At 35.9% G+C, this 19,096-nt stretch overlaps 1 protein-coding gene across 1 annotated transcript in view; it reads left to right on the forward strand.

Annotated features, from left to right (window-relative positions):
- Window positions 1-257: 257 nt before the first annotated feature.
- Window positions 258-19,096, forward strand: part of LOC590127 (proteasome activator complex subunit 4) — a 37,325-nt gene continuing 18,486 nt past the window's right edge. The window contains exons 1-20 of the mRNA XM_030999469.1: window positions 258-576; window positions 2,511-2,651; window positions 4,062-4,178; window positions 5,141-5,185; window positions 6,312-6,461; window positions 7,322-7,385; window positions 7,900-7,974; window positions 8,550-8,669; window positions 9,312-9,401; window positions 10,087-10,145; window positions 10,821-11,027; window positions 11,662-11,848; window positions 12,505-12,659; window positions 13,112-13,265; window positions 13,888-13,986; window positions 14,656-14,793; window positions 16,194-16,409; window positions 17,151-17,305; window positions 17,872-17,967; window positions 18,775-18,946. Coding sequence (XP_030855329.1) covers window positions 386-576; window positions 2,511-2,651; window positions 4,062-4,178; window positions 5,141-5,185; window positions 6,312-6,461; window positions 7,322-7,385; window positions 7,900-7,974; window positions 8,550-8,669; window positions 9,312-9,401; window positions 10,087-10,145; window positions 10,821-11,027; window positions 11,662-11,848; window positions 12,505-12,659; window positions 13,112-13,265; window positions 13,888-13,986; window positions 14,656-14,793; window positions 16,194-16,409; window positions 17,151-17,305; window positions 17,872-17,967; window positions 18,775-18,946 — 2,631 coding nt within the window. The 5' untranslated portion in view covers window positions 258-385. The remainder of the gene's footprint in view (window positions 577-2,510; window positions 2,652-4,061; window positions 4,179-5,140; window positions 5,186-6,311; window positions 6,462-7,321; window positions 7,386-7,899; window positions 7,975-8,549; window positions 8,670-9,311; window positions 9,402-10,086; window positions 10,146-10,820; window positions 11,028-11,661; window positions 11,849-12,504; window positions 12,660-13,111; window positions 13,266-13,887; window positions 13,987-14,655; window positions 14,794-16,193; window positions 16,410-17,150; window positions 17,306-17,871; window positions 17,968-18,774; window positions 18,947-19,096) is intronic.

The following is a 19,096-nucleotide window of genomic DNA, read 5'->3' on the forward strand; positions in this document are numbered from 1 at the left end:
AATAAAGATTGTAGTTTTTAACTTTATTAATTAGATCATTGCTTGTAATAGTTAAATCCATTTTCTTTGGTAGGGAGAGTCAGCATGAAATTGTTCTTTCTGTCTTTTATATTTTATGTATAATGGAGCACCAATGAATTTCAAATGAAGCAAAAATACATTTTGAATGGCAAACATTTCTTATAAAATTAACAATATAAGAAAATAAGCTCTTAGTTTGTGATCCATTATCATAGCACAGTCATTATAAAAGTCTGAAACCTGCAAACCATATCGACTAGTCATGACGTGTGTAAAAAGGTAAAACATGTCAGCCTTGTGAAATGGGCAATTCATTGTAAAATCTGAGCTGGAAGCTGTTATTCGATCAAACATTGCATTCACCATGGATGAGCAAGACGGGAAAGATCCCCGCTACCAAAAAGAATTGATTTACAACAAATTGCTACCGTACTCCTCGGAATTTGAGGAGGAATCGGAGAGACATCTGACTGAAATCAAAACCAATTTATCGCTTGCTGTGCAGCTTCGTGAACTTCGCCCTGGTGTGCTTTTTTGGACCGGGAAGTTTTCGGCGTAAGTTGACCTCCTTTTCCGTTAGGACCCCTCGCTTCTGCTGCTAGCCGCTAGCTGCTTGCATGTTTCACATTTATTAATACAAACACTCAATTGCTCAAATAGCAATGAACAACCACACACGTTAAAGCTTGAAGTTGATATGATATACCTTGCACTATAGTTTTGAGAATTACATTTCATATTTATCTGAAAATGTTTTTAAATTTAAGTCCAGCTGCAAACTGGTAATTTTTAAAGAAACAAAATCTAGTCTAGATCTAGGTCTAGATCTAGTCTAGACCAAATTTTTTCCGTCTCTTTCGTTCGTTAGCCTCTTATTGGGGTAGGGTCGGCCGGCTCTCTCTTTAGAGACGGAAACCGTCTATACACATTCCCTTGATAACGCCACGGCCATTTCAGGTCGTAGCGTTTTGCCCCCAAAATCCCCCAAAATGTCATTTTACCTTGTGCATGTTATATTGTAAATTAGGCCTAGGCTATAATAATTCAGTTCCACTTGCCAACTTGACTGAAATAATCCGTTTAATGGTCCCTTTTAAGGAAATTATGGGTCAAAATCGACATCCATGTTGAAAATCTTGCAAGCCGTGTTAAACTCTCGCTGCCGGACTCATCTAAATCAATCTCATCCCTTCTAGTCTACGCCGAAGGCAAAATGATTATGAAGGAAAAACTGTGATAACGCCATTACGAACGTGTAGATGGCGCACAGTTTATCCTTCATAATCATTTTGCCTTCGGCGTAGACTAGAAGGGATGAGATTGATTTAGATGACTCCGGCAGCGAGAGTTTAACACGGCTTGCAAGATTTTCAACATGGATGTCGATTTTGACCCATAATTTCCTTAAAAGGGACCATTAAACGGATTATTTCAGTCAAGTTGGTAAGTGGAACTGAATTATTATAGCCTAGGCCTAATTTACAATATAACATGCACAAGGTAAAATGACATTTAGGGGGATTTTGGGGGCAAAACGCTACGACCTGAAATGGCCGTGGCGTTATCAAGGGAATGTGTATAGACGGTTTCCGTCTCTAAAGAGAGAGCCGGCCGACCCTACCCCAATAAGAGGCTAACGAACGAAAGAGACGGAAAATTTGGTCTAGATCTAGTCTAGATCTAAATTAAGCTTAAAACTAAACTAAAAGTTAAATAGACCTAGTTCAAGTAGTTGAATTTTTAAATAGTAAAATGTCATTAACCAGGAGGGGCGCTGGTAAACTGACAAATCGCGTCCTAAAAAATAAGATTGTCCGCGTGTTGGCGATGCTAAAAACTGATTCCATGATGATGATGTAATTTGATGCTCCATGATCAATGATGATGCATTTCTCATTGACGCAGCACAGAGACTTTCACATTATGAATGATAAATCCTTGGGAAGACAGACAACCCATAAAAGTAGAGGGTGAACTGGGAGTATTTTAGCTTTTTACATTGCCAGCGCAGTGCGCGGACCAGGAACCCTACACCCGCAGAGCGCCAAAGAAAAAAAACGTCCAAGAAAGTGCGGATGATCATTACTTTTTACAATTTTAGGATGCAATTTGTCCCCGTTTACGGAGATATCCTCGTTTATGCAGACGATCCTCATTCTCGGGCCAGCTGACTGTTAACTGTTGGCGTCACAAAACAATTATTAGATTTGGGAAAAAAATATTGATGGGACGTTGACTTAAAGGTGACTTGCCTTGTTGAAGATATAGACAGTACATGAAATGTATTTCAGGTAATCAGTTTTTTATACACACAATATCAAGGTCATAACTCTCCAGCAACCAGGAATCCTAATGAATTAGTAAATAATAAATTGAGACACCTCTCTTCACTTATAAGATAACCTTGGCAACCTTTAAACAATTAGCAATGAATTGGTCACTTGGTGGGTCAAGGAACACTAAATATTAAAACTGAATTCCCCCCTTAGGTATATACGTTATTATGGCCGAAAGTTCAGCAAGGAAGAGCATGTGGCCTTCATCAAGCTCTATCTGGAACTTATCAACATTCCAGATTTGGAGTTCAAGATCATGTCAGAGTTTGCCAGAATTCTGAACATACTTCTCAAGTAAGTTGACTAGTTGACAATGTTTTTTTCTTCTGAAATGCACCATACTTAATTTTGGTAGATCTGTCATCCAGCCAGAGGTTTATCAGGAAGGAATTTGCATAAACAATTTTAATATGGAAGATATCTAATGGATATCGATAGTAAGTAGGATCCAGCAACTCAGTATATTGAGAGAGGGGGGAAAAAAAAGGGGGGGGGGGGGGGAGAGGCAGGAATGGCAAATTGCCTTTTTATTTTTAAATATATATTTTGCATAGAAGATAAAACAATCAAATTACGAGTTGCTGAAAAGTTGGAATAATTGCAGTTATTGAAGTGGTCACTGACACATTTTGTGTAATTGGTGATTCTTGATTATTCAAGTTAATATCAGGATAAAGCCAATTTATTTGATTATTTAGCAGTAGGAGCTTGCATACCGGTAGTCCCTTTACAATGACAAAGCAAAATTGATGCCCTCGGGTTGTTTTATCCTTTCACTATGGAATGTTCTTATATCTTCCACAATAATGACGTTGCAGCTTATTGCAAGAAGCCATATTGGATTCACTTACTGTGACCCCCCCCCCCCCCCCACCATTGCATTCTGTTGAAATCTTTCGTTGCCAACAAGTGTGATTACTCTTATGCCATTTCTGACCTTGGATCATTGTTGACATTGTCAGAAGATAAATGGGTATATCCCAGTGAGAAGGCAAAATTGAATAACACCATTTTGATTTGATGTTGACTGAATCATATATTTGATCATATTTTAGTGAGAAAGCAATATTGAACATCGCCATTTTGAAATGAAGTTGATTTATCAAATCAATAAAGTTTTGGCCTTTTGCCAAATAAACCAGATTTTGTTCTTCCATAGTCACTCTCTTTTGAGGGATTGGAGTGAGGTATTTGAACTTATGTAAACAATCAAAGAGATTACTCATATTGTTTATTGGTTCTAATAGACTAATTCAATATTTTGTGACTACATGTATAAATATTTCCCTAAGGCCAAGGTTGATATAAAACTGCACTGGGGAAATTTGTAATTTGCAAGTCAACATGTATGAGGGTATGTTTATATTTCATGCCTTGTTTAGAACTTCTCAACCCATTCTCTGTTACATACTTGCCTTTGTTGTTTAAGGTGCTCTGCAACAATGCCTAATATTAATTTCCTACACATTATAATGGATAATTTATCCTTTTGAATTATTAATTGATGTGAATAATGATTTTTTTTTTTTTTTTTTTTTGGGGGGGGGGGTACATGTTATAGATTGCTTGTGAGTGACTCAAGTTGAAACATGCTCAAGTGATAATAAACATATTTAAATTCTTAAAATGTCCTGATACATAAAAACAATGTTGACTGTATAGTAAAATAAATAATTGAAACAAATGGTACCCCTCTGCCTTCAGGAAGCGAAGTTTGCTGTCACGAGACGACCTGCTTATACCCTGGCGACCCCTCTACAAGATTGTTGAAAGGATCATGTACTCACCATATGAACCATTGGGCTTAGAATGGTATCCACAGTAAGTGTCCATTTTAGTTTGGTTTTACTCATTGATGTACATGTATGTAACAAATTTATCCAACTGCCCAATGTAAAATTGCAAATGAACATTTATGTATTTATTAGCGTGTGAATACGATATTCAAATAATTGAATGCTGTTAACTGTAGGCATTCATTAATATGTTCAATGCATACCAATTTGGTTTGGTATTAGTCGAATTTATATTAAAATCAACATATTTTTACATTGACATTCTGTCTAATTCTTCTAGATCATATTAAACTACCATTTGTCCATTGACATGGCGCTATTGCAAAATGGAGTGAAGAAAATATGCCTCTAGGTAGAGTTTACTAAGTACATATTTTCACAATTTGGCAACATGCCACAATGGAAATATAAATGACACCACTGAATTGAATTGTAATAGAAGTCATTCTGTTTGTCATTCTTAGTTTGTCTTCATTAATCAATTTTTATATTTCTGTTGAAGTAAACGTAGATTTGTTGATGGACGTGGCTAGCCAGTGGCCATATGGATCTTGTAATCACTCAAATTTCAAACAATATATCGTCTTCAATAGTCAATGTCCATATTTCTGTTGAAATGTAGATAATAATAATAATAATACATAACATTTATTAGGCGCTTAATACTGATGTTTCTAAGCGCACAGTGTTCTGATTAAGAGAAGACTATAACCCGTAGAATTAAATTAGAAGAAAAAGCAAAAATACAAAAGTAACATAGATAAGGTAAGAAAAACAGTGGCAATCAACTAAATAAAGGCAAATATGGTGCGACCTCCATTGACCGACGCACAACTGCAATTTACAATTTGAAAAGATAGGTTTTGAGTGGCTAACCAGTGACCTCATGGATCATGGTATCACTTAAATTTCAAATGATATTGGTATGTTGCAGTCTTTTCAGATATTTTTTTTTATCAATCTCTCCTTTCTACATTTTTTATTCAGCACCCTGGAAAATCGTCTAAAGTCCCTCATGCGGATGTCCAGACCGTAAGTGTGTTGATGCACAGAATACTTTCTCTAATTATAGATTTATTTTTCATAGAGTACCATTAAATATCCAAGAGTATGCTTTATTGATATGCCTCTCATCTGAATGATGGAGATGTGTTTATCTGCCGTCAAAAATCCATGGGGGGGGGGGGGGGTCACAATCTCCCCCCCCCCCAGCCATATTTGAGAACTTCAAAAGGAAAAAAATAGTTTCTCGTCACATGATATGTAATGAAGATGTAGAGTTTGTGGGTAACTTAATTGTTATTTGAAAACCAGATGTAAAGTGATTTAGGAATACAAAAATTCTGACACTGGGGCATGGCTGAAATGGTGAAAGAGGATAACATTAATTTCTAAGTGAAGGCTTGAAAATCATATAAGCGTTTGACATAAAAATTTGTTTTAAGAAATGTAGTAAAGGTGAGCACATGCAAAAATGTAGTAAATTTGGGTCTAATAGGTTGTCAAATTTTGACTTGCGAAAGAGAACTAATTCAACAAAATAGTATTACTGTACTTGCAAAATAGAAATTATTAAATGTAGCAACCATGTTTATCTACATGTAACACTATACAAAAAAACATGTATTGGATTTAAATGTCAGTATGCATTTTGTAAATTCAAAGTCCTTCAAATAGAATTAATTTAAAAACTGAAAAGATCAAATGGAGCAACCATGTTTATCTAACGCTATTGAAACAACATGAAAAAGATTTAAATGTCAGCATAGATTTCAAAGTCAAATTCAAAGTCCTTCAACTATTTGATATGTTGTATGCGTGAAGTAGACAAAATAAAATCTGTCTTATTCTTGCAACCATGTTTACCTAACACTAAAAAAAAAACATGTACCCCGGTATTAGATTTAAATGTCAGCATGGATTTTGTAAATTCAAAGTCCTTCAACTATTTGATATGTTGTATGCGTGAAGTAGACAAAATAAAATCTGTCTTATTCTTGCAACCATGTTTACCTAACACTAAAAAAAAAACATGTACCCAGGTATTAGATTTCAATGTCAGCATGGATTTTGTAAATTCAAAGTCCTTCAACTATTCGATATGTTGTATGCATGAAGTAGACAATATATAATCCCCTTATTCTTTTCACCATTTCAGATATTTCTCAGTTGACAGTACTAGAGAAATGCTAGAGGAATGGCGCCCTCTCTTGTGTCCGTTTGATGAGACCATGGCCAAGGGTATCCATTACATGGAGTGCTTTCTCCCAACCCTGCTTCCACCAGAACATCACCAACATGGCTTCAAGTGAGTACATTGTTAGATAGATAGATACATAGTATTTATTGATATTTCCATGCGCAGTGACAAGTAAGTGAATTGCAAATGAATAAAACATTGATGGAAAAGACAAGTATGCATTTCAAGAGATATCACAGTAACAAGTTGCAAGCTGACAAAGGCTCAAGCCTTGTCAGTTTCAGTGTAGTTGCATTTTTGTAGTGATGATAACACTTCATTTGTCAAATTGACAGTTCTCAAATGGCTTTAATTACAATAGACCTCCTTAGAGTAAGCGTTCAAAAATTGTATCACAGGCTACCCCGAAATATCCAGGTTTAAACATACTAAGTTCTAAGGAAAACCTGCTTTTTCCATACTCCAGATTCTTTAAAGAGCATTTCAGTCAGCATGCTTTTTACAGGTGCACACTTGCTAATCTACCCACTTTAAACTTTCTTTTCCTTCTGGTTACAAATATTTTCTTAGATAGGGAAAAGAGTGTAGATAAAATGTATTGCTCAAGGTTATGTACTATGCCAGACTCTGATTTTTTACTACCAGCCAAGTGTTAAACTAACCTTTAAAAAAAAAAAAAAAAATGAAATATTCAGGATTTTTTTTTCTTTCCTAAAATGCCTTAGAGGTAATGATAGACAGTTACATCTACAGTGTACATTGTGTTAACATGGCATGTAGATCATACAGCTATATGTTCAGAAAAATCCATGTAAATACAGGGATATTTGTATAGCTCGGTGTGTCATATTTTAATGAACAATTTATCTATCGGCAATGTTCTATTGTACATTCTGTGTAGATGTTGTAACCATAGCATTTATATACTCACTCAGTGAGATTGCTAATTGAATATCTTTATCTTGCAGGTTATGGCTGGATGAAATGATCAGTATATGGAACAATTCGCAGAACTCTCCGCACATAGAATCAGTAAGTACATACGTATCATCGACATTGCCTTCTATGATGCATTTTGTCAATCGTTTTCATTATGGTGACTGCAATGTGACACAAAGTCACCTAAATTATGAATTCAGAAATATACTTTTGAATTGCCAACATTTGAACATCTGGTGTACTGACAAATCTGAATTACTTTTCTATCAGTCAGATTTTTTAAATGTTGATTTGGCATAAGGTATAACTCCAGTTGTAGCAGACTTTCAAATTTCTGTTTCTATTTCTGGAAATATGTAAATCTGTTGATGGGGGGTGAAAAGAGCAAAAGTGTAATGTAGCTAAATAATCAGAGTTCCCATACCATATCTTGTAACCTAGAAACATTTTTTGCATCTGTTTCTGAACCTTCTCATTACAGCTGCTTGAAATATTCCCACCTTCTCTTCTCCTCATATTATGCTCAACAACCAAGTCCCCAAATCTTTATTACAGCATTTTGGGAGTGTGCTGTGACTAATGTTGTGTTTTCTATTGCTTTTGACAGGCACTAGTAGACCTATTTTCTAGATTAGCTACAGAGAATATAGGATACATTGACTGGAATCCTCATATACCAAAGGTGAGTTTCAAGATGTTTTCATTTTGGGTTTTGCAAGTATCATTTAAAAAAAAAAAAACTGGGTATACTTTTAAGTTGTTTGAGATTGCACAAAGAACAAATTTTATTTTCAAATGAAAAATGTGTTACTGAATGTTCCAAAAGGAGGATACAGAATGAAAATTGTTAACATGTCAAAACAGACTCTGGTTTGTGTCTACGGAGAATATATGTTTTCCAAAATCTAATAGCACATCATGGGTTAAACCGTTATGTGAAAAAGTCATGATGCATTTAATTTTATGAAGAGTTAATATTTTCTTCTTTTGTAGAATAAAGTTTGCTGTATAAATGTCATAAGATTATTAACTGGCCTGAATCAATCTTAAGTTATTGAATATCAGTGCCTTTTGGGTTACAAATACTCACAAATAAATTTTAAAAAAACATTTGAGACTGTTTGAATACTGTAACTATATATGTACATTGGGAACTACAAATATCAAATGTTGTGGATTAACTGTTACAAGTCAATCTGAACTAATTCAATGCCAATTTTTGTTTTCTTCACTTCCTAATGTCTTGTTTTTGCACAGATATTCACATGTTTCTTGAGAGGCCTTAGTCTACCTGTTGGTTCCAAGAAGCTTCAGGTAGCTCGGAATGGGAAGGGTTTTGATGTTGGTCCTCTTGCAACCTGGATTGTTTCAATGCTGGTAAGAGTAAAATCATGAGATTTCCCCCCTTGTTTTAAACATCATATTCTAAGGAATGATCAATTATGGCCAATAATGATCAACCAAAATGTTGTATTGTAGATCTGTAAGTATGTGACAATTTCATTGAGAATGGTAAAAGCAAACAAGAAGTTATCTTAGTACACAACCTTCTTCCTTATGGTCATATTTAAAGAATTGCTTAAAGGCATCGTTTAACAATGTTAAATCTGAGATTCACGGCTCTACGTGTTATCAATGTCTGTGATATGGTGTAATATTGAAGCCAAAAAAATCATTGTGCTTCAAAATGATCAAGAAGTGCCTCAAAAAAGTAAAAATCTTTGAGTGACCAGTTTTACCATACTCGTTTTCCCCAATAGACTGTAGAGTTATGAAAATCATTAGGAAAACACAAAATTTGATTTTGATTTCCAATCATAAATATCTTGATAATCAGACAGGCTTGTAAAAGTCATGGGGTTCCTGACTGACCTAAAGGTTTATAATTATCATTGCAACATGAGCTAAATCCAGGATTTTGTTTCAGAATCTGAGACAAAGTACCCAAGCCCTTTAATCAAAACAATATGTTCTGCTTAATTTGCATTGTTCTCTCTCTCTCTCTATCTCTCTTTACAGGGTCACACAACAACTTGTCAGGACCACTTACATAAGTTCTTTGTAGCAACAGATTCATACTTCCATCCATCCAATACTGGAAAATACTCTGTAAGTACATTTGCTGTTCTTTTGTTTTTATTTTTTTATTGAGAAAATAGGCAAAGGGAAGAAGAATTAAAGTGTATCAATTACTTACAAAATTAATTTGTGTACAGCTAGAACGTTTAAAACCAGCATGAGAAAAACCCAGATTTCTTTAGGCTAACTGATTAGGCAAATGAAGCAATTAATTAATCAAGAAACATAAAACTGTGCACACAGAACTAAAGTTGGCCTTGGGTTCCATGAGAGCCCTATTTCAAGTGAGCGCATACAGGTGCGTCCAGTAGTGTACTCACATTAATTGAGAGTGTATTTTAACTTGCAGAATCTCTTTGCAGAAGTGATATTTGATGCTCATATTTTGAATATAGTGATACGATATTATGTCTTGGTAATTAGTATACGTTGGCAACAGAGATTGAAGAAGAGAAAACAAGAAACCTGGAATACATAAGAACGTTAAACAACGCAGCCATGAAGTCAAAGCAAATGCAGTAAATGAGTACACTGTCTGACTAAACGTTGTATATCTGAATGTGTGTGTTATTTATGTAGTCGTAGCTGAATAGCATTTCATCTGGGTGTTGGTGTTTTAATTTCAAAATGTTTATGCAAGAATAAACTGTCTGCAAAATGCATAAGCCAGTTTAAACTTGATTACCTTTCTCTTATTTCATTCCTGCTCCATCAGTTCAGCCTTCAAAGGATGCTTGGTCAGCTATCCAGTGAATTTGTCAAGAGATTACACAGGTGAATAATATGATTACAACCAATACAGATTTAAGAGATATATTTGCCAATATTCTATTTTATATTTGTTGTTTCTATTATACATGTACCCTTGGTTAGCTTTCTAAAACCATGAACAAATATGTGCAAAATAAATAGGACAATGAATGATTTTGGGTTCTGTTTGTTTTGTCCAATGAAGTTGACTTAAAATGCAGCTTTGCATTATTTTGATGCAAAATTTGGGTGGGTGAAAAGGGCTTTCTCAATGTAGTCCATAATTGTTGGCCTAATTTACCCATAAGATAGACCAGTTGAATTAAATAGTTGAATCTTTTTCACACTTAATTATATCTTTTGATCACCTAAAAGCTCTTCAACGGCTTCGCAGAGGCTTGATGTATGGAACAATTCAACTGACATACAAACAACTGATGAATGTAAGCTGAATACCATTATAGAAATGTCACACAAAGTTTTGTCACCAGGGGCCCATTTCACAAAGCCTTTTTTCAATGACAAATGACAAAAATCAGTGACAAATCTGCTAATAACCAATCAGAAGCAAGGATTTTAGTAGCTTATAACAAAACAAACTTTAAGAAACATCCCCCTGGTTTCAATGGAGTTTCCTGGGAAAGTATCATTAAACTGGTCTGTACCATCCTTCCTTCATTTATCCAATATCCTTTCTAGAGAGAGGTATAAGAAGCCCTCGTGGCAGCACCAGATCCCTGATGATTACAAGCTGAAAGAGGATGACATCACAGCGTTTGTTGAGAGCATCAAGGCTCCGGTGTTCCTAGCCATGTACAGTAAGATGGGTCACAGGGATGCTGCCTCGACCCTGCATAACCTGGCCTTGCTGAGACCTGAGCTGGTCATACCAACACTGCTGGAAAAGTGAGATATATTTCTTCTGTTTTTTTTTTCTGTGGTTCTTCTGCGGTTCTGCAGTTCGGTCTTTTATGGAGATGCCATTATGTTCACCTTGTCTTATCATGCCTGTCCATTCTGTCCTCTAATCCCCCCACACCCCTGTAGTCTCTCCCTCTCTCTCTCTCTCTCTCTCTCTCTCTTTTTTCTCTCTCTCTCTTTCTCTCTCTCTCTCTCTCTCTCTCTCTCTCTTTCTCTATCTCTATCTCTTTCTCTATCTCTATCTCTTTCTCTCACTCTTTCCCTTTTCCCTCCCTTTGTATTATTTTGTAATTTCTTTTTCAACCACAGCTCTCTATATCCTCCCTGTCACACTTACGAACTGTTTCTATATTCCATCACCCTTCATCTGTAAGGAATTATTTCTGACAATACTCTGTAAATGTGGAAGATGCAGTCACTAGAGGCCCACATGAGTTTTGTAAGTTCATTTCCATTTTGTACAACACAAGATGGCGAAGCAAAGTCCATTATGTACATTTAAAAAGTAATACCATTGTTTTGTCCAAGTCTTATATGTCATACTGTACTCTGCAACAATAGCAATCATCATTTAGTACTATATATTTATTTTCATATCTCCTTTCATATGTATTTACAGGACCTACAAGGCTTTAGATACCCTGACAGAGCCCCACCAGCTGATAGCCACAGTGAGCTGCGTGGTGTCGGTCTCCTGCACCATGCTCAAGGGGGGCAAGTGGCTCCCCGATGGCCCCACTCACCTACTACCTCTCCTCCATGCGATGCTACCTGGTATCGATCCCAACGACTTTGCCAAATGCATGGTAGGTAGTGCTGCTTTATCTTGGGTCATTTTCAAATGCTAATCCTTCAAGCATAGTGAAGTCACACATGTTTGTGAAAACTTGTAATATCCCATTATATCTATAGCATGGTATTTTGTGTTGATCTGGATTTTGGGAATATCTAGATTATTTGCAAAAATAAACCAGTTCATAGGTCCAATTTGATCCTTTGTAGGTGAGGGTCATTTTGGCAATTGTAGTATCCCAAATTGCTAATCTGGAGATTGAGAATACTTGGGCAGCCGTTTATACTAGTGTGTTATAGGTCGACTGCAAGTTGTTCAAATCTACCATGCCCTCAGAAGGGGGGGGGGGGGTAAACCGCCTCCCCTCTGCTGGATACACCCCTTGGAGTAAATTGTAAAAATCCACTTAGTTTATATTTGGCTTTATTTAAAGTATTGAAATATTATTAGCCCTCTGTTAAGTGTCAATGATAATTTTTTTTAATGTTTAATTTAGAGTTTCTCAACCACTTTGAGAGTGATTGACTTTACTTCAAACTCCATATAGTCAGACCTTTATCTAAAATAATTGATTATTCAGAAATCATATGGGAGTGTGCTTTCTATCAATGAATGAGTATAATTTTAATGAAGTTTCTTACAAAAATCTTGCCTTTGCTTGAACCTTAGGTCACACTGCAAGCCATCTCTACCTTCACCGTCATGGTACCCATAGTAGACTGCTCTGAAGCTTCCCTGGTTAGAGACGACATCACGGAACAGGAGAGGGAGCTCTGTTCAGCAACAGCCACCTTTGAAGATTTTGTGCTTCTCTTCATGGACAGGTATTGCATCTCTTCAGAAAATTGTTTTCCTTTAGATGGTGTAGCATGAAAGGAAAATTTGATAATCCTTAAGTCAAGATATTCATGAGTCAATTGTTTTCAAAGATTTGTTATCATCTTAACTCATTTTTGATAAATGGAGAGAGAATGGAATAAAATAAATGGAATAGCAAAGACAGAGAGTAGGAGAATGCCAGAGTGGAAGATCCAGAGAGAGGTTGAGATGGAGATAAAAGAATATAGGAATAAGACAGACAGATATGAATGGGCTTGAGAGAGAGAGAGAGAGAGAGAGAGAGAGATCTTTGATGTTCTTCGGTTTTTGCAGAATACTGTCTCTCATAGCAGAAATGTAAAAAAATTGCCTTTCCTGCATATGATTTTTTTCACCATCATATTTATTGTTATTATATTATTATATCTTTACTCCTGCATTTTCCATTTGCTGTTAGATGTTTCAATCTGATTGAGGCATGTTCCATCGAGCATATACGAAGCCAGGACAACGATCAAGAAAAGGTGAACCACCAAGAAGCCATGGTGGACGTAGGATTGTCTTCAACATTCAGTACCATCTGCTCCCAGAGCTCACCTCAGATATACAAGGTCAGAAACAATGTCATGGTTTATGTTACAAGGTCAGAAGAATGTCATGGTTTATGGTACAAGGTCAGAAGCTATGTCATGATGTGTGGTGTAGAGATAAGGAATATTGTATGGTGTATGGTTGGAGGGTCAGAAACTATGCTATGATGTCAAATTTGAAATTCAGAAAGATAGACCAGAAAGAAAAATATCATGACTTTAGTCCATGTATTTAAATTTGTTATAACACATTTCTTGAAGTGTGAACAGTCTATCCTTGAGGTATGACATTGATTAAGAAACCACATCAAATTTCTTTGTTTTGTTTACACTCCAGACATCGGCAACCCTTTGATATCTTACTCTGACATACTTTACTCATATAAATTTAGAACAATTTTATAGCACTTTATGAGGCACACTTTATATTTGTTGTTAAAATATCAAAATTATCTAGTTGTAACAAATGCAAAGTGATTTAAAGCCTATCAGGGGCCAACAGGTACTGCTTAGGCATTGTTTGTTATATAGAGGGTGCAAGTAGTTGTCTAATCTACAATCAGGAAATATCATAACATTGGCTTTTTATTGATCACATAAACAGTATGTTGACCTCCACCATTTTCTTTCTTTGCTCTTACAGGCAGCAGTCAATCGTTTGTTCCGCTATGTTTCGTCGTCTATCCTTGAGACTAAGGTGTCTGGTAAAACCATTGCCAACATGTGCAGGGCAGCCGCTAAGGTATGTTAAAGTTGTTGTTGTTGTTGGGTTTGTTGGCGCTATCCATCGATTTCAATGATTTTCTCCAGGCTTTGGGAATAGGCAAAGGTTTTTAAGAAGTGTAATGTTGTTAACTTTTGCTGTTACGAGAATGTCAGTTGACATTTATTCAGTTACTGCTTTTAAAATACTTTCTGTACCATGGTAACAGGATTTGAATTCAGTAATAACATGGTAAGAAATATGCAACACTATGATAGAAACATTAAATTATTGTTATTTTTGTGTTAATTCAAATAAAGTCTGTTAAAAGAGATCAGGATAGAAAATTGCAACACAAGTAAACAATCTATATGATCATAGACTCTAGAAGTGAATATCATACTTCTCATATTCTAGGTAGAATCTGAGTATACTCTATCCAAGCTTATGCTTGACAGTAGTCAGAAGTTCCTAGATAAAGATAAATGAAAAGAAAATTATGTCATCAAAACAATAGCTACCGGTAATTCACTTTGTGATAGTGCAAATAAGGTTTCCCTTACAATGCTTCACTGTAGCCAGAAGTTCCTAGATAAAAATTAAAAAAAAAGAAAATTATGTCATCAAAACTTCGGTAATTCACTTCTTGATCGTTCAAATAAGGTTTACCTTTTAATAATGCATGGATATTATTTGTTCATATTGTAGGTGGATCCCAAGTACACTCTGTCCAAGTTTGTGCCTCACTGTAGCAAGAAGATCCTTGATGCCTTCACATCAGAAGAGGTCCAGTTGGAAGAAGAGTTGGACAAGGAGATTCTCTTCAACCTCCAAGTTCTCTCAGAGGTAAGTTCCAACATTCTGGTCTTTAGTTTGTTTTATGTTATTGTTTTTACATCTTTTATTCATGTTATAAGAATACACAGGGATGCCAGGCCCTGACACCTTTCCATATCAGGCTTCATCAGGCTTCATATTGTACATATTATATGAGGCTCAAACATGTCTGGGCCTCTTTTCAGGCTCATCTGGAGAAACCAACTGGTATCCCTGAATACAATTGCAGTTTAACCCTTACTGTACTGGGGGGGGGAGGGGGGGGCCTCCCAGGCCCCCCCCTCGACATTTTCGGAGATCGCGCCGCAACCGCTCGGAATTTCGAATTGTCGTTTCATGACTTTTTTCCTTCAAGTCTTACGCACATTTTGATACCATTTTCGTCGAAATCGGATATACCTGTAAGGTGTTACATAACAATTAGTGTGCGCATGTCATCAAAAAAGTGCTATAATTGCATATATTCATGTACAAGCAGAAATGTGAAGATATGAATTGATATCAAATTGCTTTTATATGTTTCTCAAAGTAACTTGATGTATTTCAGAACAAAAAGATACATTAGAAATAAAACAATAGATATAATAACAAATAAAAAACAATGAAATACGTAAGAAAATAAAAAGTTGAAAATCGCATCAAATTTGCATAAATTATCATTATTAATTACATCAAATAACTATTTTGTGTTAGAAAAGAAGTTTCATATGAATAATGAGTTTCAACATAACAAAAGTGGAGTCTGACAATTTTTGTAATGATTCTAGTTCCCTGTATATTTCCAGATTAGATATTCATGAATGCGTAATTTGCGTATTCATAATTTATGCAAATTAACCTATGCATTTTCAAATATCATAAAAATAATGAAACCTAGTGAATTTGAGATGAAGGAAACATTTATTCAATACATTTTCACGATTCTTCACAAGTCTACGGACAAATATGTAGAGTTTTCTGTAAAATGCATAAAATTAGCATTTTGCATAATTAATTAGGCTATAACGACAAAAATTTGCATATTAGGAAAAAACTAATTATACCATCTTGTTCCTTACGTAAATATCTACAAACATGCAAATTTTCGCGTTCATCGGACATTCGACGGCCGAGATCATAGGGGGGGGGGGGGCCTCCCAGGCCCCCCCCCCCCAGTCAGAGAGTGCTCGAAATAGCCCAGTACAGTAAGGGTTAAGAGGAGGTCATATGTTATTTAGTTTTCGACAGAGACTCCTGACATTTGTAATGAGTGGTAGCTCTGACAAAATGTTCCTTGCTTACATTCTCATTCAATATTTGATGAAGATGATGATGATGATAGGTTATAAATGAAGGCAGAACTTGAGCCCTGCCATACGTGTATTTGTTGTCTTTGCAAGTTAAATAATCATGTGCTTGATATTTTGCAGGTTATACGAGTTCCTAGCGAGGTTGTCCTCACCTATAAGGACACCCTGAAAAAGGTCCTGAAGGCTACCCTTCATCTGACCTCTAAGAAAGGTTACGAGCTGTCCTGCCAGCTACTCAAGCACTGGCTACGAGCTATGTGCCTCATGTATCCTAGGGAGTACTGCAGTATAGCAGAGGGCTTTGACAGGCCACTCACAGAGTACTTGCCTATCAGGGTAAGACTTCCCTTGCTATCGATTGAGTCATTCATGTTGTAGTAATTGATCTGAATGTTATATTTACAGAATGATGCAGAGGTTGCTTATTTATATAACATCTTATTCAGTGAGCTATAATGGTAATGAACCATCAAATTATTTCTTTGTCATTGATGTAACAAAAATCGACATGTTTTTGGCAGCTTGATGTACGTGTGGTCCATGGTAGTAGGTTTAATCCCTCTCATGTAAATGGAATCACTTCTTGATATTTATAGTAAAGATGCTTCACATGTATTTATGAATAATTGAACAAGGAGTTTAAAAAATATATATATATAATAACAAGTTTTGAAAAATGACCTCCATTTTATGCAATGCTGTGACATGCCTGATATACCTTGTAATGTTTTTTGAGTATTTGAAATGGCACCTTTAGTATCAAATACCTTTTCGGATTGTTCAAGCAAATGCACCTAATAATGGTTTCAATGGTGACAACCAAGATGGTAAAGAGGGTGATGGTATTAAATGAAGATGATGCTCACACTAACAAGAGTCATAATGATGTCAACTAGGATTTTGATGAGGATGATAATGATGTCTAAGGAGGACAATGGTAATGACAATGATTGACAATATCAAGTGTGATGATGGTAATGATCATTGATTATGATATTGATGATGATTATCCTTCTGTTGCTGCTTCTGCTGCTGATGAAAGAAAGTGATGATGGTTTTATGATGACCCTTTCTTAGGACTGGGCAACGTGCGGTGACATTCACAACCTGGGTGTGAAGTGGCATATACCCTCTGATGACGGAGTAGCATGTGTGAAGGAGCTCTTAGATATCTATTACAAGCCAGAGATAGAGAAACTACAGAACTACATCAAGGGGGAGTCTATAAGCAGGTATGAATCCTGGTGCTTGTCATAGATTATGTTTTTCATGCCAGTTCTCACTGAAATACAGTCGTGGGGTGTTCGTTGAATTGAATACAAATTTACTTATTTTGTGATTCAACTCCATTAGCTGTCGAAATAGGACAGATGTTCATGATGATTTACAATCAAGAATAAAGATATGATACAAGACCAAGCAGTTCTGATGCAATGAATTTATTTCAAAACACAATCATAAATGATTATGAGTGAGAGATGGAGTGTGGTCTGAGAACCTCTCCAAAAGTAAATGTATGTATTTCCACATTCTAATTCTTGAGCCAGGAAAATGATCATTACCATTGAACATCATGACTTGGAACCCCCCCCCCCTTAAATCCGGAAAAGACAATATGAGAATATAAGAAAAATATGTAGCCACGTTGAAGCATACTCAACAAAAATGGCAGATTACATGAATGTTCTGATAGATATCTGTTAACTACTCCACCAAGGTCCACCATTTGATTTGATTTGATTTGATTTATTGATTTCTTTATACATAATTTACGTTTCAAATCTCTTTATTTTCTCAGAGAGAAGCTACTACAGAGCCTGACCATCTTGTTCAATGTACTGACAGGGGCAGGGGTTCTTATGCCTAAATGGAAGAGGCCCTCGATACCAGAGCTGTGAGTGTACATCCCTGCAATACATACTTTCTAATTTAAAGCCCCACCGCACTACTTATAGCTACTTGCGCCCTCTGTATAGCAAACAATGCCTAATCGGTGACTGTTGGTCCCCAATGATCCTATTTTTCTTATGTTAATTGAGAGGTTATTTGATGAGATAACCACCTGTCAGTGACCATGCTGGGAGGTCTAATCCCTCCTGGCAAAACTAGTGCGGTGGGGCTTTAATATTCAGTTGGTAGAGCACCTCATTTAATAATACATGGCACACAAGATGTGACATAGACGTAGTTGTGGCATGGTGCAGTTTGCTTTTGATTTTAAAACCTTACACGAGCAATGAATGCAGGAGAAAATACCAGCACACTTTTATGTTCCTAATTGGGGTTTCAGAATGTGATATTTTGTTAAAGTTATGAGTGAAAAGGACGGTAAAAAACGAATTGCTATAAAAACATTGGCCCGGAAGTTTCTACTATGTCTTTCAATCTCTATCAATTTTAGTTTTTAGTATTGATATTGAATTTCAGATTATACCTTCTACTTTGTTGTCTTTTTCACCTGATTTATAGCAAACTTCGTCTGAGCTTTAGTTATTCAAATACGAGGCATGAGGACTTTGGTTATGTTTTCAGTTAGGTTTACAGTTACATGTACGTTTTAAGTGTTTTGGCTTGAGCTAAAGTTGCGAATTTGCGAATAGTGTTAGAGCTACAATTAGAGCATACACCTGTATGTCATACAATCTCCACCTTACCCTCTGATACCTCTGTAAACACCTGTTGACATGTGTTTTTTTTTTAGGAGTGAGAGTCAAGTTCACATGCACACTCTAGATAGGACACTAGGATCAACGGACAAACAGAAGAGGTTTGAAGGCATCAGAGAAGAACTAGCTCAGGTGATGCATGATCTTCTTAATCATCTCCTAGCAACAGGGGAGGATGACACCAAGTCCATCATACTCATCATCAATGTAAGTTCAGTAACATTATCTCTTTTCCCATTATAAAGTTATTCTAATAGTGTAGAAGGTTCAGTTATGGAAACACATTGGTCTGTACTAAAAGGAGGGTTAGACTACCGAAATTGATATTAGTCTGACTTTGACTTAGAAATATTTTGA

Source organism: Strongylocentrotus purpuratus, unplaced genomic scaffold, assembly GCF_000002235.5.
Source record: "Strongylocentrotus purpuratus isolate Spur 01 unplaced genomic scaffold, Spur_5.0 spur5_scaffold_5, whole genome shotgun sequence".
Classification (NCBI taxonomy): domain Eukaryota; kingdom Metazoa; phylum Echinodermata; class Echinoidea; order Camarodonta; family Strongylocentrotidae; genus Strongylocentrotus; species Strongylocentrotus purpuratus.